This window comes from Ciconia boyciana, chromosome 4 (assembly GCF_034638445.1).
Source record: "Ciconia boyciana chromosome 4, ASM3463844v1, whole genome shotgun sequence".
Lineage (NCBI taxonomy): Eukaryota > Metazoa > Chordata > Aves > Ciconiiformes > Ciconiidae > Ciconia > Ciconia boyciana.
In genome coordinates, this window is record NC_132937.1 from 62748159 (window position 1) to 62770112 (window position 21954).

Below are 21954 nucleotides of genomic sequence, written 5' to 3' on the forward strand. Positions count from 1 at the left end.
AAGGGATGGAAAGACCAGACAGAAAAGCCGTGGGATTTTGTGCTCAGTTGTGCACAAGTGTATCTCCACCGCGTGAACGTGAGGTCCTAATTCAAATTAGCAGACTCAGAGATCCAGCAACTCCTAACTGGCAGCTTGAGTTAAGCCTGGAGAAGAGCCTGGGAGGATGTCTGATTAGCAAAATAAATTAAAATGCATGCTGCCTTCTGTTTGGTGCTTCTTGGGGCAAGCTGAGTTATAGCACGTTCACTAACCCAAGGGAGATACAATTTTCTCCATTGCAGCCTTACCCTCCATCAGTGGCAAGCAGGTACAGCTGCCGTGGCAGCAGAAACACTAGTGACATACGCAGTTACAGCTGTTAAAATGAGGGTGGAAATGTTCCTAAGAAAAGCTGTTGTAGGGCAGTAAGTAGCCTGGGTGCCGCTGCAGACAACCAGAAACCTGAGGCAAGAGATTTCCTTTGCTTACGTTGTATCCACAAAGGCAGAATGGTTTCTGCAGTACCAAATATGCCAGGATAGATGTTAAACTTGTTTTGTCAAAGCAGCGGTACGGCTTCATTTTTGTGTTTAATTAGCTGCAATTAACTGTGTAAAGTTAAACTGGGCATGTATTTTTTTAAGCCACTCTGGCTGGGTAGTGCAGTTTCCTGGCATGCATCCTGTTTTGCAGTAAGGTTCAACATGTCTGCAACAAAAAGGACAAGAATGATTAAATGGAGTAGGGAAGTAGTAATTGTTCTCATTACGTGCAGCAGCCATTAAAAGTAATTACAATTTGGCAACGGTGGTTTTCAGATATAAACAGTCGGTATCTCAGATGCTCATTGAGAGTGAAAGTTAACAAAAATGAAACACCTGTTCATACATCAGTGCTGCTGCAGTTTAGCAGCATGCAGCATTCCTGAAGCTGTTAAATACATGTATTATGCCAACAAAAATTTGGCCACATGTTTACTTAAGGCCTGAATAAATATGGCCAATCTCTGGCAAAAATCTGATTAAGGTCTTACCTGGGGTTAATAAGACTGACAGCAGGAAGAGCCATTTATAAGAAATCTAAACATGACAAGTAATGTAAGGTAAATAGCTATTGTTGATGCAAAATAGAATTTTTAAAGAAAAATCCTGTGTTCTGACTGGCAGAATGTACTGACTTATTCATATGGTTTCCAGTCCTGTGAATGGAGCTGCTCCTATGAATGGCTGGGACACAAAAGGCAAAGTCAATGAGTTGAGCTAATGCAGGACTTCAGTGGCCACTGTTCTCACGGGCTGCGACCCACTAAGGCCAAATTCGCAACCTGACTCAGTCTGGCTAGTCCTGAGGATCTGAAGGGGAGTGTTTTGAGTAGCAAAAAAACATGGGTAGGAGTTTTGCAGTTCAAGTCCTTTAACTGTATTTTTCTCTTTTCTGGTTAAACTTCCAGAAAACATAAAACAAAAAGTTGTGTTTGTATTTCCTCTGACCATGAAAACTAGAGGCTGAACTATCAGTTATCCCAAGATATGTTTGGGCTTTTTGTTTGTGAGAAATTTAGAAGACTCATGAAAAAATCACCTAAGGGTTACAGGATAAAGCAAAGGATTGCTGGCTCTGTGGCACTCGGGTGGATGCTCAGCAGAGTATGTTTGCACAGGGCAAACCACACTGAGGTTTGTGATGCCAGGGACTTCAGCCAGATGTTGCTGCTTACAGCCTTCACCCTGCTGCCCGCAGTAGCCTCTCCTCCTTCCCAAGCAGCGCTTGCGTGGGGCACGGGGACCCGCACCCTGGCTTGCAGTCGCTAGCACACTTCCCAGAAGGAGTTTTGTCAAGAGTCTCCCTTCTTATGGAGCACTGTGGTTTTCAGAACCCCACGTTTATTTATTTCTTGTTTCACAAAGTGGGAAAAACAGACTATTTCTCTAATCCAAATTAGGGAGCAACCACAGAGACGGAAAAAGACAAAGAATTTCCTCCCACTTCTAAGCAGAAATAACCTGTACATAAACTGCTTTACCCAAGGGTTCAAAGTCTACGCAAAATACTTAATTCAGAGTGAGAATGAAAGGTATAATCCAGTCCTAAACCTATCCCCCAAGACATAACAAGGGCAACACAATCAACAGACAAGCACCAGCGTGTTACAATTCAGACAGGATTTTAGAGTTGGCTCCTGTTCCACAATGGGCAAATCTGAATCTCCCAAACATCCTGAATACTGCAACATCCCAAATTCATGCTCCAAATCAGAACGATTGCATGGCTGTACCTGCACAGCTGACCAGCAGTACATAAAGAAGCATTCTATAAACAACCAAATCCGTAACCAATAAGTTATAATATTTTTTTATTCATGTTAGAATTTCTATCAGTGTTTGAACATTAATATTTAGAGAGTTTGTACAATTTCCATTCAAAGTTTAAAATGAGAACCACACTAGATCACAAATGGTAACTAAAACACAGTTCAGAATTGTATGAATATTCACACTCTCTTTCTCTCTTAACACTGTTAAACACTTTCTTTTCCGCCAGGGGGTTTTACAAGGAAAAGTGTGCACCGTAATCATATCTCAGCAGTGTTCCAAAACATAATGGTATCATCATTACATATAAACTCTTTAAAAATATACTTCTGTCAAAAGGCTTGATGACTACTATGTACACTACAAAAATAAATTTTCATATAAATAAATTATATGGCATAATTTTATCTTTGTAACTGAAATGACACAAACCCACTCCTACCAAAACAGGCAGGCAATGAGACCCAGTTTGAATATTTTTTTTCCTTTTAACTCCTTACGCTAAAAGCTACGACGAGTCCTTAATGTAAATGTTATATACTCTTTCCTATTTAACATTAGTAAGCACTCTATACAAATAAAAATCCATTAAACAGTAAAAACATAGCTGTAATAGTGTTTCCAATAGAAATAAAATCCCTGCATCTTGTTTGTTATAAACTGGCATGACAAATACTGTAAGAAAACATTCTTATGATACAAAAATATAAATATCACCCATGATTTAAAAAGTTAAAAAACAAAACCGAAACACAATAAATGTTGCCAGCCACTGCGTTCTCCCCTTGCCAATGTGACTATCAGAGAAGAAGGTCTACATTGTGCACGAAGCAGCAGGCAGCTCACCCACACACAAGCATGCAGAAGGACTCGGGCAGGGCAGGTGGGAGACACCACAGCTCGCCCTGGCCCCCTTCCTCCCGAGGAAGAGGAGGGAGCGAGGCAGCCTGCCATGGCGGCGGTGTCAGTGGGAGCCCTGCCGACCTCTGACACGGGAGAGCGCACGCTCGGCGGTTGAAGGTAGCTTCCAATTAGTATCATACAGTTTTGTCGCAGAGTTTGTATGATCTGAGGTCACTACGCTGCTAGTGCTAAATTGGGGCCCCTCGTCTTTTTGTCATTAAGAGTTTTCATGTTAGACAGTGAACTGGACCAGTAGGCAGTTGCGACATTAACCCTTAGTGTGCATTGAAACAGTAGCTTATGTATCACGGGAATGACACCAGGCTCTCGCCACCTGCTCTTCGAGCGTTCACATTGGAGATCTGTAAACAAGTGCCTCATATCAAAGTGTTTTCAAGTGAGCAAAAAAGGCATGGAAATTTGTGCATTCTAATTATCCCCATTCATTATGCTGGCAAGGTCTGTGGGCAAAGACAGACTCCCTGAAGCCACTGCAGAAAAACACTTTCCCATCAAAGAATTGGCTGCTGCTGTTCAGGCATCGTACTTAAAGAAAAGCCCCACCACTGCTGTGTTTAAAAACTGAATATTGGTTGTGTGTGTTTGGCTCTGAATACACAATTGAACATCTACCTGCTCTAAAAAACAGCTTGGAGAAGGGCAGAAAAAAGATGAAGAAAGAGGAAGACAGAGACAATTAAAACTTTTGTCCTATTACTTTAAATTAAGGTTCTCCCTTCTTAGGGTTGTTTCCAACTGGAACACAGATTGTAGTGTTTATTCAGACCCTTCACCTGCAGCTATCCCCTTTAGTTTAAAAATAATAATACAAAAAGCTAAATTAGTTTCGCAAAGAGATCCCAGTTTAGCTGTTTTAATTAAAAGTGCCAATGCAGCATGGGAAAACACAAACAATAGAGAAAAGAACACCCCAGGCCTTATGTGTCATTACAGTCCTGGATCCATCAGAAAGCCATTTATATTTAAAAAGTGAAAATAGATTATTTTTTTTTTTATCCTTCCATTTGATTTTTATCACTTACTATTAACTTCCTTCCTGCCATGAAAATAAGGTGACCAAAGATACTGCTTTCAATGCTGTAAGGACACAGCTGAGCTGTGGCTCACCATCAAACAACTCAATTATCCAGCTTCTAATGCCACTCATAGTTAAAAGAGTATCAATATCAAAATAAGGCATATGCTTATTGAATTTCTATAACCACCAGCACCTCTCAATATCCAGCACCTTTGGAAGTGAAAAAATAATGGTTATAGTGTTTGCACTTACCTGGCACCTTTTGCAAAAAAAAAAAATCAAAGCACTACACAAACAGTAATTAAGCCTCACAACATTCCCGGGAGGTAGGTAAGTGTAATTATACCCATTTTACAGAATGAGAAATTGAGGCATGGGACAGTTAAGTGACTTGACCAAAATCATGTGAACCAAGTCATCAAGAGTGTGGGAAACTGAACCACAACCCCGAACCTCGACTCCCTGTCTTCTCTTCTATTTTAGTTGGGCCTTTGATGATGGCAGTCTATGGTACATGTTGGTAAACACCAACATGGTTTTCACTAGTGCCTACTAACAGGGAAAGCCAGACTCACATCAGCATCAGTGGGTTTATAAGCCCACTAAGTCTTACCATACAGTAAAAGAGAAACTACAGTACACCAGGAACATACACACAAAAGCATGCACACTTCCAGATGCACACATGGATACACACAGCAAAACAAAACCTGCACATAGCTAAATCTATTTAAGCCTCCCAGATTAACTTGATTTTCTTCATATCTGCTTATTTTAAAAATTATCACGCATAGCGTGTTTGAAAGTTAACAGTAACATTTCATACTACCACAGGGTTGTGATACGCAAATTTAAAATATTTTAAACAGACATGTACCTTTAAAAAAAATCCTATTACATAAGCAATATTTGCATAGAATTATACAAGTAAATTATACAATATTTAAGCAGCAGCAACTTATGCTGAAATTTAGAACTAGATTAAGCTTAGTTGTGGCAGAGATCAATGTACAAAAAGTACAAAGCGCACACAATATTGTCCCCATTCTATTGCCCAGAGGCAAATGACTCCAGATTATACTACTTTACATTGTTCTTTTGTATATTACATATGTGTACATCTTTTAAATACTTAAAGAAATATTTAACAAAATAATACAATAGGTTACAGTAACAGTGAACTGTTGTCCTGATGCAGCATGTCCTTTTCTACAACTTCAAGCAGTTCTTCTCTTCAAGCAGTTCTGGAAATACAGTTTTCCTCTTTGGCCTCTTCTTTGCTTCAGTTATTACCCTTTACAAAGAAAGAGAGAAGAAAAACAAACATTCATTAAAGTCCAAGAAAAACAAACAAATCAAGCTAATCTAAAACTCATTTCATTATTCTTGTGGTTACACTTAGCAGTCAAGAAACATGGGCTCTGCTTTCATCTAGTCATGAATTTCCCAGTAAAGAAATACTGATGCCAATTAAAAAAAAGCAGATTCTTTAATTTCTGAGTTTCCAGCTTTAGATACCTGCGACAAATTCCGTCAAAACCAATGAACACTTCAAGGAGAAATATGCTACATTGAATACTGCACACAGTTAAGAATCTCATATTACCATGCAGTTCAGCTTGAAAAAGCTGAGCCCAAGTATTTCCTTATTCTGAGGATACTATTACTTGCCATATTTCTAGACTGCAAGGCTAAAGGCATTCATGTCTATTTGCACTTTGAGATGTTTGGAGAGACATTTTATAAATCAGATGGCAATTTTACTATGAGTCATCAAAAAACTCCCATCAAAACTCTCCACGTGTGTGTGTGTGCACACGCGTGCGTACATGTAAAATAGTTCTACAACCAAAATAAATGGCTTGTTCTGGTCAAATTGTCACTGAAAAGCTCTGAAAAGCAAAGAGAGAAAACAGGGATCCACAGCTAAGTAACTATTTTACACTTCCTTTCCCCCAAAAGAGAAAAACACTATTAAAATAGTGAGAAATGCTTTTTCGGGCACAAGCGCCAAAAAGCTTTCAGGGTAAAAACTCAGTTGGTTTCTCCCCTTCAAAGTATTCCCTATAAAATTAATGGAAAAGAAAATGAACAGCTTTATTCTTCCCCAAACATCTGCTAGAATATCCTGTCTGTTCTAAACAGCACTGTTTCCTGTAACCTTCTCTTGCTAGCCTAAAGACTAACGATGACTTAGGTATCAAGCCTCACAAGTTCTTGGGTGTATCTATTGTTTCACAGGATCACACTAAATACCCTGCTAGGTCAGCTCTACCCTACGCAAATCTGCAACAGCCGCTGCAGCTGCCCCTAGCAAGGGAGAGACTGGCCCATGGACTCCTCCAGCCTGTGAGTTTGCTGGGTGGGTCTCTGAATGCCCCTCAAAGTGGAGAGGACGCCCCGCCATGCAGCAGTGCACTAGGCATGGTGGTCCTTCCCACCTTTCACTCAGCCCATCTTCCAGAGGGATTCAGTCCTCACTACGGACTTTAAATTCTTCCATGGAGTTTTATTCAAGAGAGGACGACTCAGAGTAGCTGGTAATTTTACACCCTCCTAGGCAATGTCACTCTGTATGATGTTTGAGAACTGCCTGATTCAGGGATCAGAAGACAGGACCCATCAACAGCAAATGCAGTTGCACAGCTTTGAAGACATTACACAACATCTCTGCTTAATTTTCCTCATCTGGTAAACCAGGATTGTATGATGTACTTACCCACTTTGCAAGACTCTTGGAAGTAGTTCATGTCTGAGTCCACTATGACTTCGCGGTGTTGGAAAGTACTATTTTATCCAACCTGATTTCTAGCGCAAAATGTACTATATTCACAGTCAGCAGATTTAAGATGATATGGGAACAGCAGGTAAACCTACCTGAAGGAAAGGTACCTCAGAGAAATTTTACCTTTCCCCTTACTTTTGATCACACCATTGCCTGGCATAGGCAAAGCTTGCAGCTACAGGAGACGGACCTACCTTACTGTGAGCTGTTGCCAGGTATCCTTTCCTCGCATTCAACATCTTGCAGTTCTATAACTTCTACTTTAGAATTTCTTCTTTCACACCGCACATTGAAAGGCACATGGGGGTCCTCAAATGGCCCATGGTCAGCTTCATGGTATCCCTCATAGGACGGAAAGCTCCCTCCTCGAGAGCTGTGGCTGTGCACCGCAGGGTGGACAGCAACAGTCACTGAAGCTGAGGCAGTCACAGTAGTGATAGGCTGGCAGTACGCTGGTCCTGCAGCACCCACGGCGCCGAACGCTGGGCTTCTCATGTTATGAGAACGAGCCCTGTGGCCCAAGCGATCCCTGTTGCTAGTTCCTGAATGCCCTTCAGTAGAAATTTCAAAAGCATCCCTGCGAGGGCGGTAAGGAGGTGGTCGCAGCCCTTCCCTCGCTTCCCGTTTGGGTTGTCTGCCCTGACGCCACGGCTGCTGCGTGCTGGGCTCTGGATTCAACTGTAACCTGGGACTTGATGGATGCCTTGTCTCTGGCTGAACCACCTGAAAGAGAGATGCATGGTTATGCCTCTGACAAAGCGAGGCAAACAAATACTACGCTCGCTTATATTTTATGTTGAGAACAATTCTAATAATGCTGTCCTGGCTCTAACTCTAGAAAGGTAATGTTCTGGTGTCTGATAATTTTTTATTTTTTCCAGATAGTTTTTGTCTGAAGTTATTAAAACCTGGAAAGCATACCTTCAGCAAAACACATGATGACAGCTGAAAACATTATTGTAAGCTTCCTACATACTGGTCCATCTTTTCAAAGGGATGGGTGACAAGCACTTGATCTTAACTCATTCAACAAGCAGAATTGTAGGCATTTGGAAAAGGCTCTATTCCATGCAGGGTACACACACAGGATGTTAGTAGGGTAGTTTGTATAGACTGTAGGAATCTGTTTTCTGATTTCTGTAAAAAGCGTGAAGCGCAGCAGCCACATCAGTCAATAAACCGTGACCAACTTCAAATGTGGCTGTGCTTGTACCTATTTCTAGGCCTCTGCTGAACAAAAACAGATCCGCATTGCAGCTCAGCATGCAGCATCAGCAGGGGTATGAGACAGAGCTTTTTCACTTTCCTTTGAAATCGCAGTTATGCCAACTCAGTAGGAAGATGCAACAGGCCCAAGATTTGGTACAACCGTGAAACTGTTTTATTCTGGGTCTATCAACCTTTCTCCCCAAAATGTGCTGTCAGAGAGAGGTATATGGGATGGTGATCCACAAGGAGCTGTGTGGAAGAGGTCTGGATCTTTTAATCTCTGCCCGTTCTGTCTCTAAGAACAGTTATCAAACAGACTGAGAGCTCTCTCTTGTGGCTGGTGCCAATATGATGTAAGAGCAATTACACATGCCAAAGACCTCTGCTTTCGTACCATCATTTTACCCCCAACTTGATTTTAAAGGAGGGGACAAAGAAAGCTGTCACTCCCTGCTTACAAGTTTTGGCACAAAGTCACAAAGCATAATCAGCCAGAAAAACGAAAGAGCTTTTCACAAAAATAAATAGATTTAAATAACTCCCCCCCCCCCCAACACTCTTCCTGCTCTCCTGCCAGTCAATATGTGAGCTACTTACAGTGGATCTCGCAAAGACAGGATTCTCAGTGGCTTCCACTATTACTTGATGGACTGGTGCCCCAGGGCCTTGCGTGGCCTCATACTGATGAAGCTCTTCACTGATGCCGGACACTGTGGTTTGAGAGCTGTACTCCGAATCAGAGGAATCTGACCCATTATTTGTGTGCCCGGGTGGCAGTGCAAACCTCACAATGCTGGGGGCTGGCTCAGGAGATGGTGTGGGCAATCTGTTTCGTCCATTGGCTGGAGAAACCTGATAATGACAATGCATTCAGTAACATTCAATTAGCATCACCCTTTTAATCATTAGTGCTTGACAGAAACGTTCTGCCAGATACACCCCCCCATGACACGAGAACCTTGGCACCAGTTTTCTGATCAACATTTATACTGAACCGAAAAAATTAATGAAAGAAAAAGAGACATGATCTCCATCTGCGCATATGTATGTGAACAGGATTACACAGATTCTTCTGGGTATCATTGTCTCAGGAAGAGCATGTATGTGTGTGTGTGCATGCACTTGCACTTATAAATAAAAAAATAATACAGGGACTTCCCTCCCCCTTCAGCGTACATTAACAGTGATTTCATAAAATAATCTCAAATGTGTATGCCTAGTAGGGTTCAGCATCTATTTGCAAAGAGAGATGAACACACACATAACAGCAACGTATGTGGTAATAACATATGCACATATATATTGCTTGAGTAACGGACAGATCATGTATACTGTTAGGAATATAAGAGATTACACACTGTTGTCAAAACTGTTCTACTAATACTAAAAGAAATAAATACTTCAGAAATATTACTAGTGCTGTATACATACCTTGTGTTTTATTCTTGTACACACACACACATATATACAGACATGTGAAGCATAGGACGCTGATTCTACTAATATGTGATAAAGATAGCACTATGTAACACAGTAATTGTGTTAACTATAGAGTAGGTAATGAATAATCAACAACCAAATACAAATTTGGTATCTATGAATCCTTTTTTGCTGGTCTTGGGCTTTATACTGTAAAGTCATCAACATCTAAGTGAAGCCTTCCACCCATCAAAAATGTTGCTTGAGCCACAAGCATACTGCAGGGAGGGGCGACTGGACAGGGGGGACCTTCTGGCAGACCGGACATGGTTATCAAGGTGTGGTCTGTGGACCACCACTGGTGTATGTTGGTCCACACAGGCCTTCCTGGTGGTCTGCTCAGTTAAATATTTTGAGGAAAGCAACAGGAGCAGTGAGGTAGGAAAGAAGAAGGTATATGTACAAAACGAACTGTCTTTTGCAGAATATTGGGGAAAATCCTTATTTTACAGACTAGTTTGCGTATCACATTATGCTTTTAAAAGCATAAATAATCCTACACTTTTATCAAGTTTGCTGATTGCAGCCTCTACAACAATACTTATAAAAAAGACCTTTAAAAATATAAGTAAAAGAATAGCAACTAAATAACAAACAGCACATTTAATAAAGATTTAAAAAAACTAGAGCAAGAAATGAAAACTAAAAATATCCAAGATAATTTAAAAAATAAAGAGTTTCTAAAAAAGGGGGGCAATCTGGGAGAGCAGGGGTGCAGAGATAGTATTATTTCCTCTGTTCACCATTAATTTTACTGACCTCAGGGTATGGTCCAAAGAATGAAAGAAGAACAGGAAGCAGCACCAATCCATTGAGAACTCCCAGAATAGTTAAGATTGCCAAAACAGCAAAGAAATACCTAAAGAACGGTTTAAGAGGTTTGGGGGAGAGAATAGCCACAAATATTGTTAGAAATAAGGGATTACAAATTACTCCTAAATACGTTAAAATAATACATAGATGAAATTAAACCTAAAATATTACTAACGTTGTACTAAATAATTATATCACTTTCCATATATAGATATAGGGGTTTTTTTACCTTTTGAATTTGAGAAGCTACATTCCACAACCCAAAGTGTTAGTTGATAAAGGAAAGAAAAAAATTACATTTGTTAATTTCCCAGAATCTGGAAGCATGTAATGTTATTCATAAATGTGTTACACAAACACAAAAATATGGAATGTGCAGTGAATAGCTGAATGGATTGAAAGCACAAATACAATGAAAAGGGGCCCCCATTAGTGAAAACCCAGCAGAAGCAAACAAATGAAGTGAAGGGTGTAGAATTTAAACAATTTAGCCTAGAAGGAAAAGAAGCCCTCTTCTCCCAGCAGCTAATCCACTGTGAAATGCTTCTGCATCTTACAGCAGAATCTCTAATTAAATCTCCAGTGTATCAGGTAAGGGTTTCCCTTGCTGTTCATTAATCACAACTTTCCGCCTAGAATTCTGTGAGTTCCAGTTTTACCAAATAGCTCGAATTGCAACCTTTTTACAACACAGGAACCCGCTTTCTGCAAAGAAAATGCTGCCCATTCTATAGTAAGCTTCAGCATTGTACTGAGTAAGAGTGCTCCACAATGGCAGAGCTGCATTGCAGGCTAATCTTTTGTTGAACAATTTAGCATCTCTGAATACTCTTGTTTTGCGTCAGCCAATTCAAACATAAAGGCTGAAGTACTATGGAAGGAGAGGAAAGTGCACAAGTGGTTGTCCTTTCCCACCACTGAGGGCTAAGGTCTGGGATCCTTCATGAATACCAAGGTAAACCTGTCAGTAAAAGGAAAGCCTTGCTAGTTGGTATTCGGCACAGCTGGGGCTTAGACTAAACTTAAGGCTGCGTTGTAACTAATGATTTCAAGGACCCAGTCTTGGTAACTTCCTGGAGGAGAAGGCAAAGGAGAAGAATGGAGGGCAAGTTTGCTACTAATGGGTCTGCTGATTACATTGTCTGGCTGGCAACAAACTTTACTGCCTCCCTGTTTCCACATCTGATCAAATATATCAGACTCCTGTAAAACTACAAATATCCTGCTATTGTAAACATTTGGGAATTTCTGATCTGCATTAGCAAAAATCAGCAATCCAATCTACTCTACTAACGTAAACCACCAGAACTTTATACTGGGACCGAGATCAACAACAGGCATTAAAAACATTTGCATCTCATCCATCTAACGCTAGGATAAACAGGAGGATTATAGCTCTGACCACTTGGTGTATACAATGTCTGTTAATTTACTTAATCTTCCACATTGTTGGACTAATCTATCGCTTTCCGGAAGTTTGGGATCTTCTTCACCCACTATAACAATGCTCAGGCTCCCATAGTTTATTTTATTTTATTTTTTAACCAAGGCAACCTAAAGTCAGATTGTGGTAGAAAATGAGAAACTGATGGCCAAAAAAAGTAAAATAACGTAAGTTGAAAAGTTGAAAGGCTCATTTTATAAACTGAGAGAACATCCAATCCAAATTTGGTGTGAAAGGCTGCTACGATCTTCCATTTGCTATGACACAAAAATATGCTTGCCAGTGTCTCGTCTGTTAAGTAAGAAAGTAGAACACCAAATGTACCCCTGTAAATTTAGGTTAAATCTATAAAGTAACCTATACGTCAAAGTGTTCCAACCCTTACAAGATCACGTCCTAAAAGAATAATTCTACCTTGTTTCTTCAACACCAGTAATATAAAGTAAAAAATACTGACTTGGAAAAAAAATACAAATTCTATTTCAGGACATGCAATATCTGTATAGTAATAATCCTCATGTAGGTTTCATGAGGTCTAACTGCAAACTGCCTGCTTTCTTCAAATCTCTTACATACATAAACAAAAAATCTTGATGAGATTTAGCAGCCATTCTCTCAGTTCCTGCCTCTGACATTTAGTTGTTCTTGTTGTCAAATGGATGTCAGCTAAGTCTAGTCATCTATCCAGCTTATGTCTACCTAAGTAGTTAAGTCATCTTTCAGAGCATTTTTATTTGGCCCAGTTCTACCTCAGTTCCATTTTAGGGCTTGGATTTTTTTTTTTTTTGTGCTGTAGTTTGCCACAAAGAACCTGTGTTACTTCTAAGATTAGCCATTTTGCAGACCTCCACAGGTTGTTTGGAATAAAATAGGATCTGTTTCATTGCACTTCTCAAATTCCCCTCAACGAAAAACTTGCTTTCCTCTCATACTTGACGAATTCACATTCTTAATTAAATTCACAAGAAACAGTCTGCCTGTAGTTCTAAACAGAAGGGCCTTCAGACTTTGCTTTACAAAATTTTAATATGAAGTTCTGTGTTCATACTTATGGTTCCCCAGCTCCCCAACAGGGTTTTTTTTCCTCTCCCTGTTATAAATAGCTGTAAACCTCACATAACGATAGAAGGAGAAGGCCCGGAGAGACTCACTTGCAGCACAGTTGCAGCATGTTTGTAGGTTCATGTATCCTTTGCGCGCAAGTTGTGCACACAAGAAGTCTGGAGGACCTAGAGGTTAAAGGTCAAACCCAGCTAATACTGGACAATACTAAGTGCTTTGCACTGACTCAAACCCAGAATTAGCAAACCTTGCTAAAGACGGCCATTTTTGTGTTCTTTCGTGCTGGGTGTCAGATTTTCCTGGAACAGATTTTAATACCAGCAATGGAAACACTACCGCATCTAGCATGTAACAAGGAGTTAATAAAACAGAGGCAAAGCAGGACCGTGATGTAAGCATGCTTGACACACCATGCATAGTAATAAAATGACAGATACACTGAAGTGACTAAAAATTAAAAGCTTACTTATTTTAAAAAGAAAGTCCAGACACACACAAATGCTTTACCTGACAATAAAATCAAACTCTGATCCTGCGAGCATTAACACTCCAAGCAGAGTGGACACGGCCCCATCCAGCACTGGTGCAAACATGTGTTCCAACGCAAGGACAGCCCTATGGTTCCTGTCTCCTATGGCAGTTAAAAATGCCTGTAAAACAACAAAATCGATTTCATTAGACAGATGCATACAACCTTCCAAACAGCCTCTCTCATAGCATGCACAGTTTTTCACCAGTTAATTACTTCAAACTACAGTTTCTGAAAGTAACTATAGCTGGCTAACCTTCAAGAGAAGGCCTGATTCTGCAGTCATACCACATAGCAGCTGGTGAAGTCACACGACCAGAGTAAGCACTGATTACAGAGTCAGACCACAGTAAGAATTTTGGAAACAACGCCTGCTTTCATCAGTAGGCTTTTGTCTCCAGCTTTGCTTATTTCCACCTGCAAAGAATTCATTTCATGGTGAAAGCACTTAAGGTGTCAAAATTACAGGGCTGCTCCTCTCACTCCCGCGTGGCCACGGCTTCCATGACTATCATGGGAAGTTTGCTGTAAAAACAGCCAATACTGATGCAGGCTTTCCCACGCACTTGCCACAGACCAAGGACGGTTAGCTTCAGTGCAGGTACATGGTGACACCCACAGCAGCATTTATTAGCACATCAGGTCCTTCTGTCCCTTTACACAGAACTGTCCATTGGTACAGTGCATTTCTTCTCACTGGTCCGAGGCTCCAGACCATCAGATGTTACACGCAGTAAGCGCCCAACTGATGGAAAATTGTCAGCATACTTAACAGGACTGGTATGAAGTAACACTAGATTGTGTGCTGCCTTTTTTTTTTTTAAACACTTCTATTTCACTCAAAATAAATGTTTTTGCAACTTCTACTATTTCAAAACTAGCAGGCCTATATATATAAAATTGCCTTAGGAATAGTGCTGAACACAGTAGTGCCTGAGCAACAGTATGACTAGTGAAGTGTCTTTCTCCCTCCAACTCCTTAGCAAACAAGCTGTATCAAGAACACTCAAATGCTGTTGTTTTGTATGAATTTGTCTTCTCTGTTTACGATCTTCTTAAAACTTAATGGTTTAAGAAGACAAGAACCTGGTTGACCTTCTTCCTGTGATTTATAAGGGCTCTCTTTTTGGCAAATTCTCTACTGCCTGTTAAGATACGAGCTCAAGCAGCTATTTTCCTCTTGAAAATCTCCTTTCAAGGCTTCTCTTCCACAAGACATAGAATCTACATGCAAGAGGGAACAAACAGCTACATAGCACTGAGGCAAAAACAGTGACGCTGCAGACAAAGACCAGGGGAGTCCAGACTGAAGTAAGGTGCATTAAGAGCTCTGCTTTGACTATATATTTGCATCACTCGGACAACTAGGTACCACAGGTAATGTATCCCCTCTTATCTCCTGGGAAACTGACTCAATAGTTAGGAACCACTTCATCAAATCAACTCCACTCTATCAAGACAAACTGACTGGCACACAAAACTGTTTGTGACCAATTTCCTTCTGAGAATCATGTCACTGACTTAGGAGACTAAGTAAGGATTTGTGATCCTAACATTGCCACCATTTTATTTTAAAATATTTTGAAAAAGCTTCCTGATTTTACGTACCAAAGCAATGTGAACAGTGAATTCCACACCAATGCCAACAGAAGCAATCAGGATAACCACAGGCACTGCACTCAGCTTTATTCCAATTAGACCCATCATGCCAAACAGCTCCACAGTCATCAAAGCCAGCACCACCACCTACGTGATTTCAAACAGCTGTTAGTAACTTCTTGTACTCCAGACAAATGAAGAGAAAGATACTTCAAAACAACATGGTGACTATAAAACATACTCCTCAAAGCCATACTATATGCCCAAAGACAAGCCACTTTTCCTTGTCTTGTTGTGCTCAATGGCAACAACTTGCTAAAGAGCCAGTTTAAATTATACTCCTAAGAACCAGTTAACAGACCAAGCATCAATTTTGTATTGGTTACAATTTATCAGTGATCTTAAAAACAATTTATTCTTCCTTATCATGGATGCCCCCCAAAATATACATTTTCTCTTTTTCACCTCTTTCTTGGACAATCCTTCCAGAAAAAGTAACTTTCAACTACCTGTATTAGAATTCTTTTTGTAGAACTGAAAATATAAGTGAGGATGACTTTTGAGTAGGTTTAAAGCCCAGAAGAAAGTGAATGCCATAATCAGCTGATGAGTCTCAGGTTACAGAGGGGCTCTGAGCTTTTAAGATACTTGGGAGGGATTGACAGGGACAAAATGAACAGTTAAATCTAACGGAAAGCTTTTATTTTTCTTTCATCTACCTTGTAAAAAAAACTGAGGAAAAGGGAGGGGAGGAAATCTGTAGAATCAACTTTAAAAGTTGCTAAAGCCAAGCAGAAAAAAAAGATAGACATACTTATAAAAGCAATAGTGGACTCTGAAAATAAACGCCTTTTCCAAGGGAAAAAAGTATGCACTACAATAAATGATTTTATAAGCTAATGAATCAAGAGTAATAACATAAATTGCTTGATTAAGTGCTATGAAAAATATTCTAGACTAAACATTTACCTTTTAACATACCTGTCGTATAAACGTACATTACAAAAACTAGTAACTGTTTTACGCTTTTCTACTTCTGGCATTTTATAAACCATACGATAGTTCATGGAATTTAAACATAGGAACATCATCATTCAATTTAACTTGAATGTTTACTGAGGGGCTTATGGTGCCGTGCAGAAAGCATGGAGGAGTATTCTCTTCAGTTTGTAATGTTATGGCTCTTCCTCCTCGATAGCTCAGTTACACTCTTTCCACAGTGTGTACCGTACAACCTAACCATTTCAGTTTTTCCAGAAAGACTGTATTCAGAAATCAGTGGGAAAATTTACAGGCAACTTAGTCACAAGCAACTGCCTTGAAAAATAACTATGTCTGATAAAAGGGAAGAAGGAATAAATAATTAGAAATAACTTTAATAAAGCTCTTAATTTTCCTCTTCATCTTTATTTCTCATGTTAGCATGCATCTGAGAAAGGGCAAAAGTTTATGTACCTTTCTAAGAAACCTTTAAAGCTGCAAAAAAGGTGGCCAAAGGATTAAGGTTATTAAGGTTTGTACCTTTAGCATGAACCCTACCCCCTCAAGTTGAATAAATATATAATGAATGATGCAATATACATACTCCACCAGAGGCCCAGACATAAACAAAACCTTCCCGACTACGGCAAGAGCTATGCTGAAAGGAATTTGACTTCAACAAAGACCCTTATAATAAACTTACAATGATCCCAGCCGTCCAGGGGTTTAGGAGGAAGAGGGCACACACCAGAAACGTGCAAGCCAAAACCACGCTAATGGATAAGAGGAGCCAGTGACGAAGCCCAATGTACTGCTCCCAAAACAGAAATGGGTAACCATTTGGGTAGCTGGCGATCCCCAGGCTGGTGTAGTTACTACAGATAGCTCTCACTTTCTCGATAGCCTCCACAAAGTCAGAAGTTTCACGCAATCCATTGAGGTAGAAAGGAAATTGAGCGTATTCTATGGGCTCAGCTGCTGGAACTAGGAAGAAGATGGCAGTGTTAAAATGTGTGTTTGGAAAGAAGAAGATACCCAGAGAGCAACGATTAACAAAACACTTTGTTCTCCGCAGCAAAATGCTTAAAGGTGTTGAATTTAAATTTTACTTCTTTGGAACAAGTGACATTTTAAAAACTCCCCAATAAATTGAAAGCTGAAGCAGTAGAGGAGATTACTATATTTTATCATGCAGTGCAATGGGATTAACACAGTCTACATCAAGTCCCTAAACAATTCTATATAATTTAACAGATACATTTCAATATATGTATTTAATTGTCATCAGTGCTATAGTGGTTTTTACTGAATACCTCGCCAAAAATCCCTAACTGTAATATAAAGTAGAATATCACATAATCTTAAACATTTTATCCAAATGCTCTTCTTTTATGCAAGTGCAGTTACTTTGAAATCAAAGGTCATTTCTCTGAGATTAACTGAGGTCTACTGACACGAAATTTGAAAAAAATTATGCTCAATCAGGCTGGTTGGTTTTTAAGATTTCCATTGAGTATTTTGAAAGTCAGATTCAGAAATCCATTTTCTGTTACTGATGCAAATGACTGGCAAAAAAACCCTAATATAAAAGTAATGGTTTACTGGGAAATACATAACTTTTTATCCTTTAATAATTTGACAAACCAACACTCTCCTTAGTTCTTTTTGAGTGTAATGCTAAGTCTACTGTATGACAAGAAAAAAAAAGCCTCCACAACAAGCATTTTGTTACTGCCGTTGTGTGTTCCAGACCCTGCAGGGTCATTCAGTTGACTTGCTAAACATGATTTGCCCTATTATAATCTCAACTATAAATTTTCATTAAGACAAGACTTGGCTGACTGCCACAAAGCTCTAGGCTTCGGACACACTGAAGCACGGCTAGCTGGTTACCCAATCACATTTCCAAGCGCACCAGTCCTCCCCTGTATGCCCTCTCCCCTTCGCCACTGGTGTCCAACTAGCAATCCTCCCAATAAATTGAAAGCTGAAGCAAAGCAATGCAAACCGGCATTGGTCCTCAGGAAAACAGTGAATGGAACGGAATGGGACTGCTCCCCTACATAAGTAGCTCTTGTACCATATCAGTGTTGGTAGCTTAGCATATAAGCTAACTTGATAAAATTCCCTTAGGTATTAAGAATTGAGGATGAACATGATATAATCTCTGTGATGAAATTTCAGAATGACATAGGCAGGAATTTCATGCGATCTCCAGGTTTCTCTCACAGACAGAACTATCAGGTGACACTAGAAAGCAATGCTTACTGTAAGTTTTATAACCATTTAAAGCTCTAAAAATTTATTTTTCAACATGATAAAACCCTGCAGTGGTGCCACATTTGCAATGGTGCGTGGGTCTCCTAAGATTACAAGGTAACACAATATATTGTCCTGTTTACGCTTCTGAGCCCTGTGCAGCATCAGCCAACTATAGAGTTACTGGTTCTTGAAGGAAGGAGCGGGGCCACTTGTATAAACTGTTAGACATTAAGATGAAATGCTACTTACTTCTCAGCCTTGTTTCTGGCATATAGTCTGCTTTGTCATGGACCCACTCTGGGCGGTGAGGCCGGATGTTGGCTTGTGAGGCAGCGTAGGCCACAGGGTCATTGCTAACCCAGGCTGTCAGGTAGATGTAAAAAGCATTCGGGTTAATGATTCCATCCGCATCCACCAGACGCTGTTTAGTCAACTGCAAAATGTAAAAAATTAGAAGCGTTTCAGAATGAGTTTTGCTTTTGGGGCTCTTGCTGTAAAGCTTTCAACAAATGGTCTCGAGATGCAACACACATATAAGAGGGGAAAAGCAAGAGAGTATGAATCTTCACTTGAAGTGACTTATCAGTAAACTATTGTTTGACAATGAAAAAAAACCCTAAAAAACTACAGTGACAGTAGGAAGTGGTTATTTATAAATTAGTACTCATATAATATTTACAATAACCACTAAAGCAGCAGACGGTTGCAGAATAGACTGAACCAATTAAATCCGAATTCTGAAAGCCTGCAGCCAAGAGTGAAAAACAACCAAGTTGGAGAAACATATTTAAAGAAAAGGAAAGAAAACCTGGCAAGAGTCCCTATACACGTCTGTGCGCAGTTAACCTCTGTTGTTAACACTGAAGGAAATGCCACCCAGTAAATGGAGGAGAGCTATAAAAATAAAACAACATCTGTATAAATTTTGCTAACACTTGCCTCCTATGACCTATGTATTCAGAAAATGCCCAGCGTCAAGAAAGCAGACGAGTGCCCTGTGTTATTTGGGTCACGGTGGGCAAATGCATCTGTGGGGTAAACAGCAGTGGTACACACTTCTAGGGTTCTGTAGCCAAATCCTGCACAGCTAGAGCTCTGACAGAGGACTCTGTGGGTGAAAAGTATTACTGGGGTTTTTTGTTTTGTTTATTTAAAATTCTGGCTCGGCTCCAGTTTCAGGTCTTTTTAATGAAATGAAAAACAACAGTGACAGCCGTTAAAAAAAAAGCTGGATTCCAAGGATCTGGATTCAATTAGTCCACAGGATATGCAACAACTGTATGTCTTCAAGCTGTCTCTGGAACTGCACAGTACAGCGCTCAGCCCCTGTGGGTGCACCGCACTTTTCTCCCTCCCAGGCACAGGAAATTATATCAGCAGCTGCAGTCCAATCGCATTTGTTCCACAGCGTACCTGGTACACTTTGCTAAACAAAATCTCACTAAAGGTTTTCTCTTCAAGTCGCTTTCTTTGCTTAATTCATAGCTGAAGCTTCATTCAGACCTGACAGCATGCTGCATGTTGCTATACGGCAGTGTGTTTTACACACACCATAGTAACTTTGAACAATGTACTCTGTAAATCTGTCACCTTTAATGCCAGGAAAAGAAGAAAGACAATAAGCAGATCTGCCAAGAAACTCATTAGAAAGCCTATTTTTCTGCCTGAGAGCAGAGCAAGTCAATGATGACTCTAGGAGAGGAGAAGTTAGGTTATTGCTGAATTTCTTCTTAGAGGTTTGAAATCTAATTTTAGTGTAAGGAGTCAAACCTAATGTGTTTCCACCTACCAACAGCTACAGCAAATGCAGTCATACGCTGTGATAACCTTGCAAAAGAACCTCAGACGTATTTTGTTTAGGCAGCTCAAACAACTGCCATTCTTAGTTCTACAACGGTATAGCTGTATTTAGTGATGATGCTACAATAATATTATAAAGCATGTAACGATTTCAGTCCCCTTCCAGTATCATTCATCAACATCTTTTTTTAAATGTTATGTTCTGCATAAATCGGTAGGAACTAACCAAATAATTGCAAATGCTAGATTAAAAGCCACAGCAGAAAGCTGAGCAAAGGTCAACCCTATAAGGCAATCTGATTCAAATCAGCAACAATGCCACATAGGGCAACAAGGCTAACGTTGGCTCTGTCTGGCATAGGACCAGAATCCATCTACCTATAGATGCAGCAAAGCATTTTTCACAACAATTTCAGTGGAAACTGAGTGTGTCTGACACAGGAGCAGCACTGAACACATGCCAACCAGCAACAATCAAGGGCAGGCATTCCCAGTTTTGATTTTGAACACTTTGCAACACAGGCCAGACTGCAGCTAACAAGTGGCTTCAGCAAAGTCAATGAGGCCATGCAGTAAGGTGTAACTCAGGCATTCAATTCATGAAGATGAAAAAAGAGACTACAACATGCTCTTTGCATCTCCCCCCACTCCTGATGACTTGTGTGTTCCTGTATAAACCAGTACGGACTCTGATACAGTACCTGGCTGATGTCAATGGGCTTTGCTCGGTTGCCTGTTTGTACCAGGAGTTTGTAAGCCAAAACAGCATCATCGGATCCATTTTTGTAATTATTGTAAGTGATCTTCCCCGTTTCCCAATCGCTGTCAAATGCATCCTGAAGTCCTGAAGAGTTAAGGGAGGTAAGGGGAAGACAGAACAAGCAGGTAAGCAATCACTCTTAGAAACAAATTTCAGTAGGAAAAAAGAATAATAATTCTTTTTCATAGCTGAATCAGGAAGAAAATTATCCACCGGCTGTCTCCTACAGTTGGGGCTCCTCATTCACTGTCAGTGTATGGGAAGGTAAAAGTACCAGTTGCATGTCCAGTATTTTGCCCAAAGGAAGGCAGGGGAAGCAAGGAGGTGCAAGGGAGAAGCTTCAAGGGTCTTCCCATATGGCGCAGACCAGCAAAGCTGAGCTAGCAAGCTGTAGATGCAATGTGCACTGGTGTAAACCAGCTTCCCCTCAAGGCAAAGAGGAGATCTCAGATGGGATTAGGACCCTCTGGTCCCGCGTCCTTCTCAGAGCCTTTGAGAGCAATCTACTGCTCTGCTTGGAGAAGTATATGGGAAAGAGTGTGGTTTTCCTCGGGAACCAGAATTCCAGAATCATCAAACTCAAAACTCCACAGGCATATTTGCATTTATCACCCCTTTCATACACACCCTCCTCAAAACAAAGCTGAAGTCTTGCCCTGACCTGGATGGTGCCAGAACAGAAAAGGGCTGAGTTCAGCCCTGATCCAACTTCACTGCCTACCATGGTGTTAAAACCAGAGGAGGCATTTAGTCCGTTATCTAGAAGGGAAACACTCTTCATACTCCCCTCTGCCTCACCAAAACCTTGGCCAGGTGCACTGAGCCACAGAGGAGGACACACACCGCTCTCATTAACTGTTTTGGGCTACTGCAGAGCACTGAGGCAATAGCTTCTACGATATAACCAGAAATTCCACTACAAGGGGGAAAAAAAAAATCACACTCAAACTTTCAACTTCAAACAGCAACTCAGCTGCTCCTCGAGCACAGCGTGA

At 40.4% G+C, this 21954-nt stretch overlaps 1 protein-coding gene across 3 annotated transcripts in view; it reads right to left on the reverse strand.

Moving 5' to 3' along the window:
- Nucleotides 1-2354: 2354 nt before the first annotated feature.
- Nucleotides 2355-21954, reverse strand: part of PTCH1 (patched 1) — a 68219-nt gene continuing 48619 nt past the window's right edge. For all 3 annotated transcript variants that reach the window (XM_072859427.1, XM_072859428.1, XM_072859425.1), the window contains 9 exons: nucleotides 20901-21043; nucleotides 18649-18832; nucleotides 16841-17121; nucleotides 15166-15303; nucleotides 13536-13678; nucleotides 10469-10568; nucleotides 8828-9082; nucleotides 7216-7744; nucleotides 2355-5530 (listed from right to left, as the gene is read on the reverse strand). In XM_072859427.1, coding sequence (XP_072715528.1) covers nucleotides 7217-7744; nucleotides 8828-9082; nucleotides 10469-10568; nucleotides 13536-13678; nucleotides 15166-15303; nucleotides 16841-17121; nucleotides 18649-18832; nucleotides 20901-21043 — 1772 coding nt within the window. In that variant the 3' untranslated portion in view covers nucleotides 2355-5530; nucleotide 7216. The remainder of the gene's footprint in view (nucleotides 5531-7215; nucleotides 7745-8827; nucleotides 9083-10468; nucleotides 10569-13535; nucleotides 13679-15165; nucleotides 15304-16840; nucleotides 17122-18648; nucleotides 18833-20900; nucleotides 21044-21954) is intronic.